Source organism: Brachionichthys hirsutus, unplaced genomic scaffold, assembly GCF_040956055.1.
Source record: "Brachionichthys hirsutus isolate HB-005 unplaced genomic scaffold, CSIRO-AGI_Bhir_v1 contig_863, whole genome shotgun sequence".
NCBI classification, from domain to species: Eukaryota; Metazoa; Chordata; class Actinopteri; order Lophiiformes; family Brachionichthyidae; genus Brachionichthys; species Brachionichthys hirsutus.
The window spans coordinates 191,563-207,971 of NW_027180390.1; the positions used below are offsets into that span (position 1 = coordinate 191,563).

The window sequence follows — 16,409 nt, forward strand, 5'->3', positions numbered from 1 at the left end:
AATTAATATATGACAGTAAATTCGCCATTCTTGAATATGTTATCTTGGTATGTGCAGTGTGTCTTGTTTCTGCATCAACAGGCTCTGACTCGGCCCCAGTACCAGAGATCTCCGTTTGTCAGTGAAACTTTTTAAATGGAAAACACATTCCCCAGCATCCTGCAGCTGCCTCCAGTGTGTCGTTAGTAAGGAATGTTTGATGTGTGAAGGGAACCATGTGAAAGAGGAGAGGCCATGTTGAGTTTCTGTTACTCCACTGAGTGTAACTTTGGCAAAGTGAAGAAACATCCACAGTGATTGACCTCCAGTGACTCCCGTGAGTCACTGGAGGTCAATCAGCATTTGTGTGTTCATAGAAAACAAAATCAAAAAAACGGCTCATACACTTCCAATAATGATGGAGATTTGAAACTTTAAAATAGAAATACTTCATTTTAAATACAATTATGATGTAAATAGACTGGGAAAAAAGGAAGAAAAGTAAGGTGCAAATCAGACATCTATCCTGCATAATTAATAACAACTGCAGACAATCTGAATTTTACATTTGACCTTAAAAGCATAGCAGGCCAGCGATGTTAACACAAATAAAGCCACTTTTATTTTGGATCAGTGTCTAAGCTCAGTTTACGAAAGACAAAAACAAAGAAGAGTGATGATACGGTTTGTGTCTTTTTATTTAGACTAGGCTGTAAATAAGGAAGAGAAAACAGGCAAGGTAGTAATCACGCAGTTTAAATATAGGTGGGTGGAGGAAAATGTTTTTTTTTATAACAGTGAATATTCATCCCTGCTGCACAGTTCACATGATAACGCACCATTATTAAATGTCCGTGTGCTCCTTCGTTGTACCAGGAGCTCATGGAGCGGGGTGGGTGTTGTTGTTCAAGATGCTTCTCAGTTTCTAAAGCATCCTTCTCTCCATCACTGTCTCTAAGGAGTCCAGCTTCACCCCTACAACATCACCTGCCTTACCGATGACCTTATTGAGTGTCTTTGAGTCTGCGACCCTAAGTCTGCTGCCCCAGCACACTACAGCAAACAGGATGGCACAAGACACCACAGACTCATAGAACATCCTCAGCATCGTCGGGCAGATGATGAGAGACCTGAGCCTCCTCAGGAAATAGAGGCGGCTCTGGCCTTTCTTATAAAGGGCGTCAGTGTTCTGAGCCCAGTCCAGTTTGTCTATGTGTACTTCCAGATTTTTATAGCCCTCAAATCAAAAGTGAACAAAAAGTGTCTACATGAAATGTTATATTTTCCGTCCTGTAGCTCCAGCTAACTGAGTCAGATACAGATATTTTCTTTAATTGCAAATCAGTCCTGCATGATACACTCAGTTACCTCCCAGTCTTTTCCGCTGTGTTTACACTCATTCTGTGAAGGGAACACATAAACCTGTCACGTGAAGTGTGGTTTCCCACTCTGTTCTAGCATTGTGCTCTTCGTCCTCCTTCTTCCCTACATGTCTCTGTTTTCTGGAACAGAGAGAGTGAGGCTCCGCCAGCACTGCATACAATTAAGTGAAGAGTGATGAAATTATATCTCTGGCCAGGGCAAATGGCTGGATGAAGAGGCCAAGTGGGAAGGAGGGAGAGTCCATTCTGCCTCCCTCTGGGGCCAAAGGAAATTCTATTAGTCTGATAATAGAGACATTTTTCACCTCCATCCACATCAGACTGTTATACAATTCCTTCCTCTATCCTGTCTTCTCCGGATGATTGAGAGCATCGCTCCTATTCCTTCCTGAAAGAAAAAAACTTTTCCTTTAACTCCTGTTTCTTCCTGTGTCAACTGAACAAATGTGAGAAACAGAAATTAAAATGGAGTCTACATTTTGATGAATGAAATCAATCAAGCAGTTAATGCATTCCTCAGAAGCAATGTCTTTGCTGACTGAAATGTCTGCTGCTTTGAAGTAGGTGATTAAAACTTAATGAAGGGATTGTGCCTCAGAGAGCTTTAATCTCATGTAATGATTCCATTTTCCGCTATGATGAATGTGTTTAGCGGAAAGCGACAGAATGATGAAAATTTATACAATACCCACATCTGTAAAAAGTTTGTAATTGGTGAGGAATTCCAGCCTGTGGCTTTGTGGTGAACAGGAAAGCGTTTATTTGCTTGTCTGAGGGTGGTTCAAGAGGGAAATACCATTAAAATGCTGGTGGTTTAATTGTATTTGAAGTGAAACCTCCCATGTTCCCTGTTTCTATTTATGTATACTGTCTGGTAACCAGGTGTATGGCACATAAACGTAATCTGTGTCATCAGCCACTCTGAAGTCAGGGCAAGAAATTCTTTGAATCCGCCGGTTTTAGGAGAACAAATCCAACCATTCCTCACTCCAACAGTTAACCAGGTTGCAGCACGGCGTTCAAAATAATAACTTGCTCATTCATACATGCAAACATTTCGTGCATGCTCCCTTCCTTTGATTTCCTTTCCTCTGACAGGTGAGCCAGTGAAACCAACTGACCCCACATGTCATGTCAATTCTCCAACAACACAAAGTGCTAGCTGGCTGCCTTGGGCCAAAGAAGACTTGTAGTTATTGCCTGTGAGTAAAAGCAGACAGATATGAATGCAGGTCTTGTTGACAGGAGATGTTTCAATTCTACATGGTGATGTGTGATTTTGATCAATACTTTAAAAGTATCAAGTACCACTTCCCAAATTCAGCATAGATCACAGAGGAAACTGTCCTCACATTTAATTTAATGAAATCTTATTAGCCTTCTGAATGCTTCCAAGGACAAACATTGATGTAGTGCGTTGCATACAATATACTTGAGTTTCATCCCAGCCAGCCTTCTCTGCGGTGACTGAAGGTGTAGAGTGATGGTCATGATGTCATATTGATACGGTCGCTAAATAAAGGAGTGATGTAATGTTGCACTGTGGATGTGGAAAAGGACAAAGGAGCAGATTATTGTTCTTCAGAAAAATAATACAGCTCTCGTGTATGACATGGACCTTTCCCACATCTAGCTCGACATTTAAGAAAAAGAAAAGGCCTGTGGGTTTTGATATTTCATCCCTGCTTCTTTTCTTCTTCTTCTTTTGCAATAAAGAGTTTCATACTGTGTTAAGTAAGAGTTTTCACGAAAACATCTTAGAGGTATGGAACGCATTGTGCTGCTTTCTCTCTCTCTCTCTCAATAAGCACTCGCTTCCCTATATGCTCATGGAGTCATCATGATGTAACATTTTTGGCATTAATTACTCAGTTTTAAATGGAACTTATATTACAACTGAGGAACATGCACACCGTTACTCTAACAGATGAACTACTTAAGGATATGACAGTTAGAAGGTCCTAAATATGACGAACCAGAGTCAAGAATCCCAAAAACGGACATTCCTAGTTTCTTTCCACTGTATTGAATAAATAAATCAATCAATCAATCAAAGAAGTTGTGCATGTCATCTGGTGTATTCTGTCTATTCTCTCCAGTATCTAACACCTTAATGACCTTCTTTCATCATACACATATAAAGGTCATATCACTATCATGGCAAAATGATATATATGACATATGATATATATATTTATTTGCACGCAAGTGAAAAGATGGAAGTCGCCAAGCATCTGGAGTTTACCCTCCTCTTTGACCTCTGAGGCTGAGTTTAAACAAGATGGTCATAATGCCTGTCTGGCACACAAAACAACAGATACTTTGGCATTCAGCCCTGCTCTTCTTATTCCCATTCTCCTCTTCCCATTCCAGATTTCTACAGAGGCCGCACCAAGTCTCGGGTTCAGCTACAGTATCAGTTGTCAGGGATCGGAGTCAGATCAAAGTGGGATTGTGAAAAGACTGAGATCCACACCCCGACTCCTGACCATACAAAGAAGCTAAGGAGCAAAGCCCCCTCCCCTGGGAGTTGTAATGGGAGCGGCTGATTACCCCTGTTGATCATGGCCATTTGGGTCAACCTGGGGGGAGCAACGGTGATGCAGCTAATGATTGCACTATGCAGCGTGGACCAAAGGTAGACGACACCAAACATTTGCAATCGTGGAAATATTGAGTTATTCGGACTGCATATGTGACCTTCATGAATGCTTAATATGTTGTGTCACCAAAATACATGCAGGAATTTGTAATATTCACTAATTTTAGCACACACAACTACAACGCATCTACGTTCACCTCATCCTTGTCCTTGGCTGTCTTGTATTATTCTGTTGGCTGCATCTTGACAACTATTCTTTTTTCTCTCCCTCAAAAAACAAGGAAAAATTGAATTAGGACCGATCTGCTGCCCAATTTATCTCAAATCCTCCGTGATACAGATCTAATTTCAGCCTCTTAGTACCACAAACAGGAAGAAGACGCCAGTCGATAAACAGCCCATGGTCACTGTTGGAGAGAGTGATGTTTTGATGGTGGATTAAGGAGAGCATGGTGAATAAGGAAAGGCGGAGGGTTGTCACTATCCTTTGTCCAGTTCATCACTCTATCCATCAACCATCTAACTCTTGGGATAAACTTAATTAGAGTGTGTAGGCAAATTAGCTAAAAGCATTTCAAGTAAATTGAAAAGGACATATAATCTGGTTTTACCAAATGAGATGAGATTCTGATTTTTCTCACTAAGCACCGATATAAGTTTTGTTAATGCAACAAGAGCCTTTGGAATTTTAAAGGAACATTACCACTCTGTTTTGCTGAGTTCCTTAAGAAGATCGGTGTTACTCTTATGTCCACATCGTAAATATAGAGCTGTTGCCAGAAACATGCATCACAAAAAAATGGATCTAGGGAGAAAGAGAAAGCCTGGCCCTATTCAAATAATTATACTTGCATGATTTGTTTTTACACTTTGATTCTTTGATTAAACAAACCAGGGAAAAAAAATCTTAATTATTGAGTTTAAAGATGCTGGTAGATGGAATTTATTACTGATGGACAAAGCTATTTCTGTTTCTAGTCTTTGTTCCAGATATTTTATATATTATATATTACTTAGTATAATATTAGTAAATGAGAATATTTACAAAAAAGTCAGTTTGGAGTTTGCAATGTAAATTCTATGGGAACAAATTCCTGCAGCCAAAATGAATTAGCTTTAGCACATCTGAGGTCTGAAGTCAGGATGAAAACCCTGCAACCATAACTATGGAACGTGAACTGCAAATGGGGGGGGGAGGGGGGGGGGGGGCAGGTGGCATTACAAATGTTATGTGAGACCCTGTACATCTGTAAGTGTAAAATGTGAATTAAAAAAAAATGTTTACTCATAAACCAATTGTATTCAATAATCAGCTATTTTTTTAATCACTCAAGCTGAGTGTCAGTTAACTGAATTTGCTTCATAGACATCCTCTATTCCTCTGTAATGGAAAAGGTTCTCAGGTTCGTATGTAATTATGCTGCAGAGCATTGTGGTCACTCATGCTGACATGAAGGAAATAGGAGAGGTCAAAAATCAGATGGGACCATTCTTGACCCCTCCAACACAACCCACAGGGGACTTCTTGAGGAAATCCAATTTAGCACACCAAGCCCTCAGCATCTTGTAAAAGTCAACAAGCTGTCATTCATATTTCCTTCTCTTTATTCTCTTTCTTAACTCCTGGCAGCAAACTCCCTCGCCAAGTCACAGCTCTTCTTAAAACAGTTCAGTGTCTGAATTAGAGGGATGAGTATTCAAGATGAGGAAAAGGATGACCCAGATGACAACATACGAGCCCACCTGCATCATTACTGAATGGAATAAATGACATTACGTTTGTTTGTTTTTTGTCTATAGAAAGTTGCACGGGGGGGTCCATGAAAATTTTAATATTGCTTCCAATATGTACTCCTTTTTTGTTACCAGTACAATGTGTGTAGCGACTTATTGAAAGTGAATTTTCGACAGACATGCATATCATGTTTTGTGACAATTAGGCTTTTATTTTCCTCTCCTCTAGTGCCACCGTGAGGTTGAATTTTTGCTACTGAGTGCTAGGTCTCAATAGGTTTGCCAAAGGACTGGGTATACTGGGTAACTTCATTTTTAATGATGAATAGTAATGAATCTATGCATATATTTACTAAGCAACAAACTTTATACTAATGCTGGATTGTCTTAATATTTGGAATATATTACCGTATATTTGGAAGTTTGCTTCAGAGCTTGGGCATGACATTAAATTAGCTGTATATGAGTTTTTCTTAAAAATTGATATTTGTTAAAAAAATGTGTTACATATACTGGCTCCATTGTGAATTATCAAATGTATATGTGTTCTAGTATATGTGTTCAAAGATTGACTTTGAAAGCCTGCAAAGGACGCATAAGACTCAGGATTACCCCCCTAGTGGTAAACTGTTGGAGGAGCTTAGTTACATCATGAGACACACGGTATCTGTGCTGTTTAAATTTTCTTCCATGTGTTTTTAGACTCTTGCATGCAATTATAATGTCATGAATTAACTTTGATTAGAATCTATATTTATTGAGAAAAAATTAGAACATTATTTATAAGAAAGACGATCAGCAGTGGAATCCTCAAAAATTCTACAGTTCAGACAATAGTACAAGTTGAAAACACATTCTGTAGGATCAATAGTTTATCAGTTTAGAATTTTTGGCTTTACATCAATGTTTACACCACATAAAATATTGATTCAGCAGTTATGAAAAGAATGCAGTAAAAACCTGGAGGATGAAACAATATATATATATTGATATTGAGCTCATGCTGTCCTCTAGTGTTGTAGAGAAAAACTACAACATCCTTCACCAGTTTGACGTTTGATGGTATTGGAGGAGCAAAAATCAGGAGCAATTTACAGAAGGCATTTCTCAAGATGGTGGATCATTTTCAGGCCTACAACAACGCAATGCACGTGTCTCATTCTTCCTTTAAACAGATCACAGCAGGGAAATACAAGTTCAATTTTAAATCAATAGACAGTGTTTTTATTATTATTATTATTCATTTGTTGTGGAGTGATATTTATATGCTCATTCATTTACTGATTCTCTTCTTTGATGCCTCTAGGACAGAGCTTTGGAAGTCAGCAAACTGACGAGCACCGTCACCACAGATATCAACTGCGCTGATGGCGCACTGCTCGTTTTGATCCTTTCGTATTCTAGAAAACAACCACAATAGGATGTAATGATGATAATGTAAATCAAGCAATCAATCAATCAATGAATGATGTGCTCCGTTACCCTAAATAATGCTTTTTATTCAATGTTAGGATTTCTCATAATCCACTACTATGAAAAAATAATTATTATTTACCTGATGGCACGAAAAGCGGTCCCAGTGAGATGGCTTCAGTGTCCGAAATGTAAATATCCCTTGTCATTCTTATGTTATAACCCGGATAGCAATGCTGAAGGAAACAACATTAAAAGTTATCAGCTATAGCTTTTACCCAAAGGGAATTACAGCAATCATTTTAAAAGTGTAGGTAGTTCCCCCCCGCTACAAATATACACAAGTAGTACTTACAGCTGCACAGCTGGTGTGGCTGAAAAGACAGAGGTGGACCTTGCAGTGCAGGTAGATGGATGTATAATTGATAAAGGCAAACATACTGAATGAGAAACGAGCCACAGTGGAGACGCCATTCTGAACCATTTCTACGGTACCATCTTCTGGATTAGGACACCTGGAAGACAGGTAATGTTATAAATTATAATTTGAGATGAAAGAAACCCTGTACAAATGAAGTAACTCTGGGATTACTTCATATGCATATAGCAGAATGAGTGGGACTTGAGGTAATCATTGTCTTATCACAAGGTCAAATTGCTTTACTCTGCAATGATGAGGTCCCAGTGCACCGGATGGCTGGCGTCATTGAAAGGTGTTGCCCAGCATGAATCCAGAACAGTGGCAATCTGCCTTTCATCAACTCCTTTTGTTTGCACCTCGATATACATCCTCTCATCCAATTCCATTTCTACGTTCCTTTTTCTGGTCATTGGGAAGCGGAACTCGCTGTCCTCGTATGGGATCATCCTCAAATGATAACGACCTTGGCCAGATGGAAGATTCTTCTTCACAATACTAACAAAATTAAGAGAGAAATAATAATAATGGGTTTTTAGTAATTTAACCACCAGAATTTCAGTGACGTGAAACATAATAAGAAATATGCAAATGAGACTGGGTTGAGGTTAGCACCTTTCAACAGGATTGATGCCCACATCCATGGATAGCGCTTGAGACAGAGGGTATTCACAGGAGAAGTGCAGGCGGATGCTCTTCTCACGAGTGATGATGTCATCATGAGGGTCCACATCTGCCTGAATGGTGTTCTCATAAATGAAATGGGTCCCATTGCTCTATGAAAGTAAGGCGATAACTTGTTAGTATAGCCTTAAACATGCTTTGAATCAATAAGCTTTAGACTGAGTCAAATGAAGCAGTGCACTGAAGAGCTTAACGTTAGCGTTCCTCAGACTTTTCATCAGATGCACTGACCGTACCCTCAGAACCGTCCCACACAGCTGGTCGTCATTGTTAAAATGGAAGAGCAGCCGTCCGTCCTGGACCGTCCCATTGCAAGAGGCATCCCGGAGATGGAGGACACTAGAATGGAAGCCTGCTTCAAAAAGCTGGCAGCGTGACAAAGACATGGTGCCTGAACTACTGACGCAAGTGATCGATGAGTCTGTGAAGGAGAAACGTAAGAGTGACAACATGATACGTTAAAATGCGTGTAAATGGAAAAGGTAATGAAACCACAAAATGAGGGAGATTATTTTAAATGGGAAAAGCATTGCACTTCTCTTTTAAAGTTATGTTTACCATCTTTATCTTTGCTTTGTGCAGTGTGTTACGAGAAGCAGCCCTCACCATATGTCTCATTGTTGCGTCGATGGTGGAACTCATCACAGAAGCAGCCGTAAACTCCGTCTTGCTCACCGCACCACTCAAAGTCTGTGCAGTCCAGCTCTTCACAGGGATCTGACTCAGCTATTTAAAAAAAAATGGTGGGAAACAGATTAATATAGAGATTTGAAATGAAAACCCAAAAAAAACTCAGTACCTAATATTTATTAATTCATCTTCGGTTGCTTTTCTGACATACGAGTTACGGGCTATGCTGGAGGATATCCCAGCTGACTATGGGCAAGATGTGGGATACACCCCAGATGAGACGCCAGTTCATTGCAGGGCCACACAAAAAGACAGACAACTACTAATGCTTATACTCACACCTACGAACAATTTAGGATCAAGAAATTCACTTAATTTACATGTTTGTGGAGTTGGGAGGAAGTCAGAGAACCAGGTGCGAGCCCACACAGACACAGGGAGAACATGCAAACTCTATGTTCATACAGAAAGGAATCAAATCCAGAACCTTTTTCCTGTGAAGCAACAGCGCTACCCACTGTGCCACAGTGCTGCCTGTACCTAATATATTATTGGTTAAGTGGCTGTCCATTATCCGAGTGCAAACATACCACACTTCAATGCCAAGCGCCACTCAGGGATGTTCAACCCCAAGACTGAGCAGGTTCTCTCATAAGCTGAGACAGCAGAACACAGGATGCCATTGGCTGTTGTATAATGGCAGAGATCATAGACACAGGAGCTGAAAAATGGCCGCGGGTCAGAGTGCGCATGACAAGCCCTGAAAGGACCACTAGTGTTGGTGATGACGCTGCAGAGCTCAGAGTATTCAGCCAAAAAGTGACAGTCGTCCAACCCATCTCCTATCTCTTCATCTGTGGATCCACATCTGGAAAAATCACACCATATATGCTTCAATATAATTTGATATATAAAAATGTAAAAAAAACATTTATATATAAGCAAAATTATATATAAACATCCATCCCATATTCTGATTATATATGAATAGCTTTTCTAACAGCTCACCCTGGCAGACTTGTGGAGGCCTTCCAGCTATGTCCAAAGTCAATGTCAGTTTGTGCTGCTGTGCCATTGGGGAAAACTTTGTCATCCGTGGGGTTGTGGTTAAAGTTTCCACACATTCCTGTGACTCTGTTTTCACGGTTTTGTTCCACTCTGACCAATAAAATACTTCGACCATCAAACTGGACAATCAAGTCAATGGCATTGACCACTACGTTGCTTCCCTCAATTTCTATCACAGCTAAGGTTCCGACAGTGGTGGGAAGAGACACCTCACTTCCATTTACCTGGAAAAATAAGAGATTAGAAAGAGAGATGGACAAGCGGTCAGAAAGTTCTTTTTGCTTCAAATATTTAGAGATATAATATAATAAATATAATATTTTTTTTTTTAAAGGACAAGATGGGAGTTTATATTGAACAAACGTGTTCATAGGTTTACCATTGTCCTTTTGCTGGGTCCAATCCAGATGTGAGCGCCCTCTGATGGACGTGAGAGGTATATATCCACAGCTGATACAAATGACACACGGTTGTTGCCACGGTGATTATTGGTGGCTATTACCTGAAACTGGGTTTCACTTGGGCTGTGGCTCACACTCTCAGTAATGGTGTAAGCACATGTGCCCTGGAAATTAACCAGTATTCCATCAAAGGTAATATAGTGTGGGTCCCCCCACACAGTGCAAGTGGACAGTGAATCAAAACAGCCCAGCTGTCCATTTCTGATGATGCACTCTTGTGCAGGCGTGCAAGATGCAGCAGAACAGCGCAAGTCATTAGGAGCATGGCACGCACAGCGCTGAAAGCAACCCTCTGTCCAGAATGACTCTCCTGCCTTTACCACACACGTACACACACACCAAATAGGCAAAAAAGAGTTAATATAACATTGGCATTTTAACATGAGAAAGCAGGACATTCATAGAATAATTTAACAGGATAAATAATTGCTATACATGATTATTTATCACTATTCTATCAAAATAAAATGAAAATCTTTTCATCTCATGTCTATTGATGGTCAAGTATAGACTTATACTACATACTTACATCATAGTAGAATCCATTATGTTGGCAACCACACATTTCCGTGGGGACACACCTTGTCCCACTCCGAAGGAAGCCTTCGTCACAGAAACATCCCTCAGAGCAAACCTGCTCACAGCTGGCATCAATGCTGCTGGAACAGGTGTGTCCACAGTCGGTGCCACAAAGCTTATAATGGCTGTTGGCTGGGCACTCAAGTCCTTTCAAGTGAAAAAATAAACGGAACTACTTTTAGCCATAAGTATACCAGACTGAGCGCCCATCGAAGCTGACAGTAGATTAACAGAGACTATTTTTTTTTTTTTAATTCTTAATTGTATGTATGACTTACTGCAGGGTATGAGGTCTCGCCAGGGGTAGATTCGAACATTAGCTGATTGACAAGCACTGACATACGCCTCAATGGCCCTGCAAAGAAGATCTTGGCCCCCATTTCCAGACACACAAACGTCGTACACACAGTCATTGAAATATGGAGCTGGATCCACCACATCATGGCAGAAGCTGAATGGTCCATTATTATCTTGAATGACTTGACATTGGGCTCTAGCAGTTTGGTCATCGGTACATTGTGGACATGAAGAGCCACACCCATCACTGCAGGTGTCGTTGTCTGCCACCTTCCAAGCTGTTCCAAACTCATCTGGTGTATTGACGATCATTCCAGACGGGGTCTTGTACTCATCATCAGGGTTTCCATTGAAGTTTCCACAAAGGCCACATGTTTGTCCTCTGTAATGATGATAAAGAAATACACGCAGTGTCTTCACTGAATCAGACAGATTATTATTAATTGACTTTTCAGCCAATTTGGTAAAGTTGTGTAATTGTTTTTGACATGAAGGCATTTGAACAGATGGTTTTGTGAATGACACATACCTATAATTTGATGGTACAGATACAAAAACTGTACTCCATCCATCATAGGTGACAGTCAAGCCGAAATCAGCACTGACAAATATACGAGATCCACTCGCATAGATAGATACATGACCTCCATCTAAGAAAACTGGTAATTTTTTGTTTTCACCATTCACCTAAAACCAGAATATTGTGTCCAACTTAAAATCTTTTATGTTTTTCTCCTGGCAGTCTTGAAAAAAAATACTTTTTCGGATAATTATTAATATAGAATACTTGGAAATGGAAACAAAACAATATAACAATAATAAATATAACAATAAATAATAAATGTTCCTATATGATTCACTTAAACACATTAAAATTATTCCTTAAGAGTCAGGCATTAATTGAAACAACTTACTTGAATCACACCACTTTTCTCCCTTGAGATATGTACTTCATGGCCCCAGACTTTCACAAAAACCTCAGCAGTGATTGAAACTGGTAGCCCACTCATTTGTTGATTCTTTGCTTCCACTGAAAATTGCTGTGAACCCTCAGTGCTATTACAAAGTGTCACCAGAACATAACGACAGGTTCCCTGGAAGTCATAAGCCTTTCCATCAAAGGTGAGGTAGTGAGGGTCTCCAGAGGCAGAGCAGGTGCCATGAGGGTTGGGATGGCAGCCATACTCACCCTCCACCACACGACAGGACTCCTGAGGACCACAGGAGCTGGGAACACAACTGACTGTCGCAGTAGTGCCATCACATGTGCACAAGCTCTGACATTCGTCTCCATCCCACAACTGTTCACCACTTTGCAAATAACGCCCTTGGTGATAGCAACCACAACTAGTTGGCGGTACACACTGGTTGCCATTTAGGATGAATCCACCATCACACTGGCAACCCTCCTGGCACACAGTGTCACAAGTGAAGGGGAACGACAAACTGGGGCAGGCAGAAGGACAAGAGCTTCCGCAAGGTTGATAATGGCTGTTTAGAGGGCAGATTTGTTCTAGAGAAACACAATCATGTTGGTAAAAAAAAAAGGTAATTTCATACTTTTATGTCACATCTAAAACAAGTTTTCTTTTTATTACTTACCACAACCTGTAGCATCCCTCCAGTGGGAGAGGGCAACACCTTTCTGTTGACAGATTAGGACATAATCTCGTAGGACCTCACAAAGTGTTGATTCTGGGTCTCTAGAGTCTTTAATGATCTCCACGCATGCATCAACATGTGGTTGTGCGTCAACCGTGGACCAACATTGGGAGAACGGCCCAGTCGGAGACTTCAGAATAGCACAGTGTTCAGTTGCATTGTTATTTGTTGTAGAATTAAGTCCACTTTCCACACAATGTGCATTGAGGGAACCATCTCGCCAACTGTCCCCAAAGATCTGGGAGTTGTTTACCAGGATGCCGTTGGGTGTGCGAAATTCATCTTCTTGGTTACCATTATAATCACCACAGAGTCCACCTAATGAGCCACTGTAGACACTAGGGGCAGTAATGCGTATAAAGTGAGGCCAAACTGTTTGCACAGTTACACCAAAGGAGGTTCGAAGGATGACACTGTGAATGCTGCTGTGGTAGATTTGTATCCGATTGGATGCTGAATTGTATGGAAGTCTGATCCGCTGACCATCCACCTAAAGGGACATTGAATTTCTTATTTTTAGTTACAAAGGTATGCACACTTAAATATTCAGGGGGGGGGGGGGTATTATATAATAATAGCAATAAAAAACAGGACTCCAGACATTCAAACACTTACATGCACTCTGCTGCTATTTTCCATCTCAATGGACACATGTATGCCCCCGGCCTCAAACCTTAGTAAACGTGCAAAACCTTGTTGACCTCTGGGTATCTTTTCTGCCGTCAAGACAAAGTGTGGGTGGCTTGACAACCCCATTACTTTGGTAAGAGTCAATTCACAGGCTCCAGGATATTGGTACGATAGTCCATCGAATGTGTGATATGACCCGGGGCCCCTTATCCAGCATGTTGAAAAGCTGTTAGGTCTGCATCCTCTCACTCCTTCCGCAACCCCACAAGACTCAAATGGATCACAAGCATGGGAGCTACAGGTCATGGAACCACGGCTGCAGCTGCATTGTCTCCCACAGTCATCATCGAGTATTACAGTTTCTCCAGAGCTGTAGTAGCGACCCTCAAAGATGCAACCACAGTCGGCGAGAAGGACGCAAACCCCGGCACTCAGGACGTAGCCTGAATCACAGATGCAGCTCTCCTTGGGAAGGAGGGGGCAATTTTGAGTAGAATTTGGATTGACACATGTAGCTGGACAACCTGTGCCCTGGGACTCAAAGTGGCTGTTGGGTGGGCAGTTGATTTCTAAAGAAAATAAAACACATTGATTTTGACATCAGGGAATCATTTTGGTCAAAGGAGATTCTAAAACTATGTTGTTTCACTGACAGACATACCACAGAAGCCTGGTCTCCTCCAGCTCGGCAGCTGCACACCATTTCCTTGACACTGACTTGCATATGCATGTAGGGCTTGACAGAGAATGGGCTGGTAACCTCCTGCTACACACAGATCAAAAATACAGCTCTCTACAAAGTCCTCTGGGGGAAGTACTGCATGGCAAGCAGAGAAAGGGCCTGAAATATTCTGGAGGATGCCACAATGGTCATCATTGGCATACAAAGTTCCTTGTTCCTCCGTGCATCCAGCACATTCCAGACCTTCGCACTGTGGCTCACAACCAGGTTCATCATCCCCTAATACTTGCCAGCTGTTTGCAAAAACCACATCGGAACTCACAATCTCCCCTTGACGAGTTCGGAAGTCATCGTGACGGATTCCATTGAAATTTCCACACAGGCCACATGTTGCATTCCGGTAAACGAAAGGTAGACTGATCCAGACATAATAATTTGTATCATAAGCTACCTCTAAGCCAAAGTCAGTACTGATGATCATAGAAAATCCAGATTGATAAACATGGATAGTGCCATTGTTCAGATAGAATGGGGTGGCTGCAAACTCTCCATTAACCTGTAAACACATCAGGAAATATGTCAAAAGTGACAGACATATCTGGTCTAATCAATAATGATATATTTAATTCATGCATAGTCATAACTGCTAACCTTAACCTCACCGCGATGTCCTTTCACAAGCTCAATTGTGTCATTATAGATAAATACTTTGACCAGTCGTGTCCAGGAAACATGGGTGCTGCCTCTGTGCTCATTCTTGCCCTCTACACGATAGTAGGGCAGCTCTCCTTCACATTGCTCAGAGAGAACATAGGTGCATGTGCCTTGGAAGTGAAACACTGTGTCATCAAAGGTATAGTAGTGCGGATCACCACTGATAGTGCAGGTGCCTTTCTCCACCGTCTGACAGGAAAACTGAAAGGCACTTGGTTGGCAGATTTGGGAAAACGAGCAAGGTTGGCTAACACATTGCAAGCCGGTTGAGGTGCAGGTACACTTCTTTGCACAGGTACTGTCACTCCAGAATGAATCACCCAGCTGTATGGATTCACCTTGAAATGAAGCAAAGGAAAATGTGTCTTAAAGGTAGGGACATTTGCATGCTAATATCATTATCTTCAGTCCAATACAGCAATGAAGCAATCGGTTGTAGGTTTCCTATGTGTCTGATTTTACCATTAAAACTACAGCCTCTTGACCCTCGATCTGTGCGGAAAGCCCAGCGACCTGGTACATTGACATTGCTGCGCAGGCGGAAGGTCGAGTTACTGCCTGTGGCAGAAAGAGTGAAGGATCCTGGGATGGTATAATAATAAGTGGAGTTTCTTGTATCATAACCAGCCTGCAAATCCAAGTAAGAAAGAAACTTAGATTAGAAGTTAGAAGAGTTGAAAGTTAAATGTACAGATCATTATTTTTATAAGGTAATATTTAGTCATAGCAGTAAATATACATCACTATTGCTCTACATCTGACCTGCACAATGAGAGACGTCTTGTCTATTCTCCCATAGTTCATCAGTACAAAGGAGTATTGGCCTCCAGAGATCAAGACTGCTTGGACAGTTGCGTTCTGGAAAAGAATTGGTAATCACATGCTCTTTTTCTGTGCTCCACTGTACTGCAGACACACAGTGACTTCAGAGTGACTTCAGTTTAGAGTTGTAAATTGATCTGCTATCAGAATCAGAATACTTTAATAATCCCATAGGGGAATTATATATACAGTATATAAAGCATTTTCTATTTAACTTAGTTGACTTACTGTTCTTGAGGTTGGATAGTAGGCCACCTCATACCAAGTTGCAACAAAAACCCAGTTTGCATTGAAGGTCAGGCTTGGAAAGTAGTTACGAATGTCCAATGTAGCTTGATTGAGGACGTTGCCACTTGTGTACTGGTTGTAGTAGACCTGACCAGTTTGTCTGTTGTCAAGATCTGTCCAGAATGGAGCAATGAAGTCTTGTGGTCCATCAAGAGGGAACCTTTGAGGTGAATATGCACTCTTTGGATTGTCAAATGTCAAGTGCCCATTGTGGTTAACCTGGAAATAATAGAGTAGTTAGTTAGTCTCTCTCTCTCACTCTTACACACACACACACACACACGCTAAAATTCTGCTAAAGTTATTCTATATATAGTTATTCTCTCATTTGTATTCATTTATTTCTGTTAAAAGTAGTTCATTT

The 16,409-nt window shown here is 40.9% G+C and overlaps 1 protein-coding gene across 1 annotated transcript in view; it reads right to left on the reverse strand.

The window, feature by feature from the left end:
* Window positions 1–904: 904 nt before the first annotated feature.
* The window catches only part of LOC137914485 (IgGFc-binding protein-like), a 28,918-nt gene continuing 13,413 nt past the window's right edge, over window positions 905–16,409 (reverse strand). Inside the window, 23 exon segments of the mRNA XM_068758022.1 lie at window positions 905–1,216; window positions 1,348–1,380; window positions 7,253–7,366; window positions 7,368–7,411; window positions 7,414–7,625; window positions 7,775–8,026; window positions 8,144–8,304; window positions 8,449–8,633; window positions 8,819–8,938; window positions 9,433–9,710; window positions 9,851–10,134; window positions 10,290–10,685; window positions 10,901–11,097; window positions 11,229–11,629; window positions 11,777–11,934; window positions 12,162–12,760; window positions 12,850–13,399; window positions 13,525–14,108; window positions 14,201–14,777; window positions 14,873–15,273; window positions 15,398–15,563; window positions 15,698–15,793; window positions 15,986–16,264. Of these exon segments, the coding sequence (XP_068614123.1) occupies window positions 905–1,216; window positions 1,348–1,380; window positions 7,253–7,366; window positions 7,368–7,411; window positions 7,414–7,625; window positions 7,775–8,026; window positions 8,144–8,304; window positions 8,449–8,633; window positions 8,819–8,938; window positions 9,433–9,710; window positions 9,851–10,134; window positions 10,290–10,685; window positions 10,901–11,097; window positions 11,229–11,629; window positions 11,777–11,934; window positions 12,162–12,760; window positions 12,850–13,399; window positions 13,525–14,108; window positions 14,201–14,777; window positions 14,873–15,273; window positions 15,398–15,563; window positions 15,698–15,793; window positions 15,986–16,264 (6,399 nt within the window).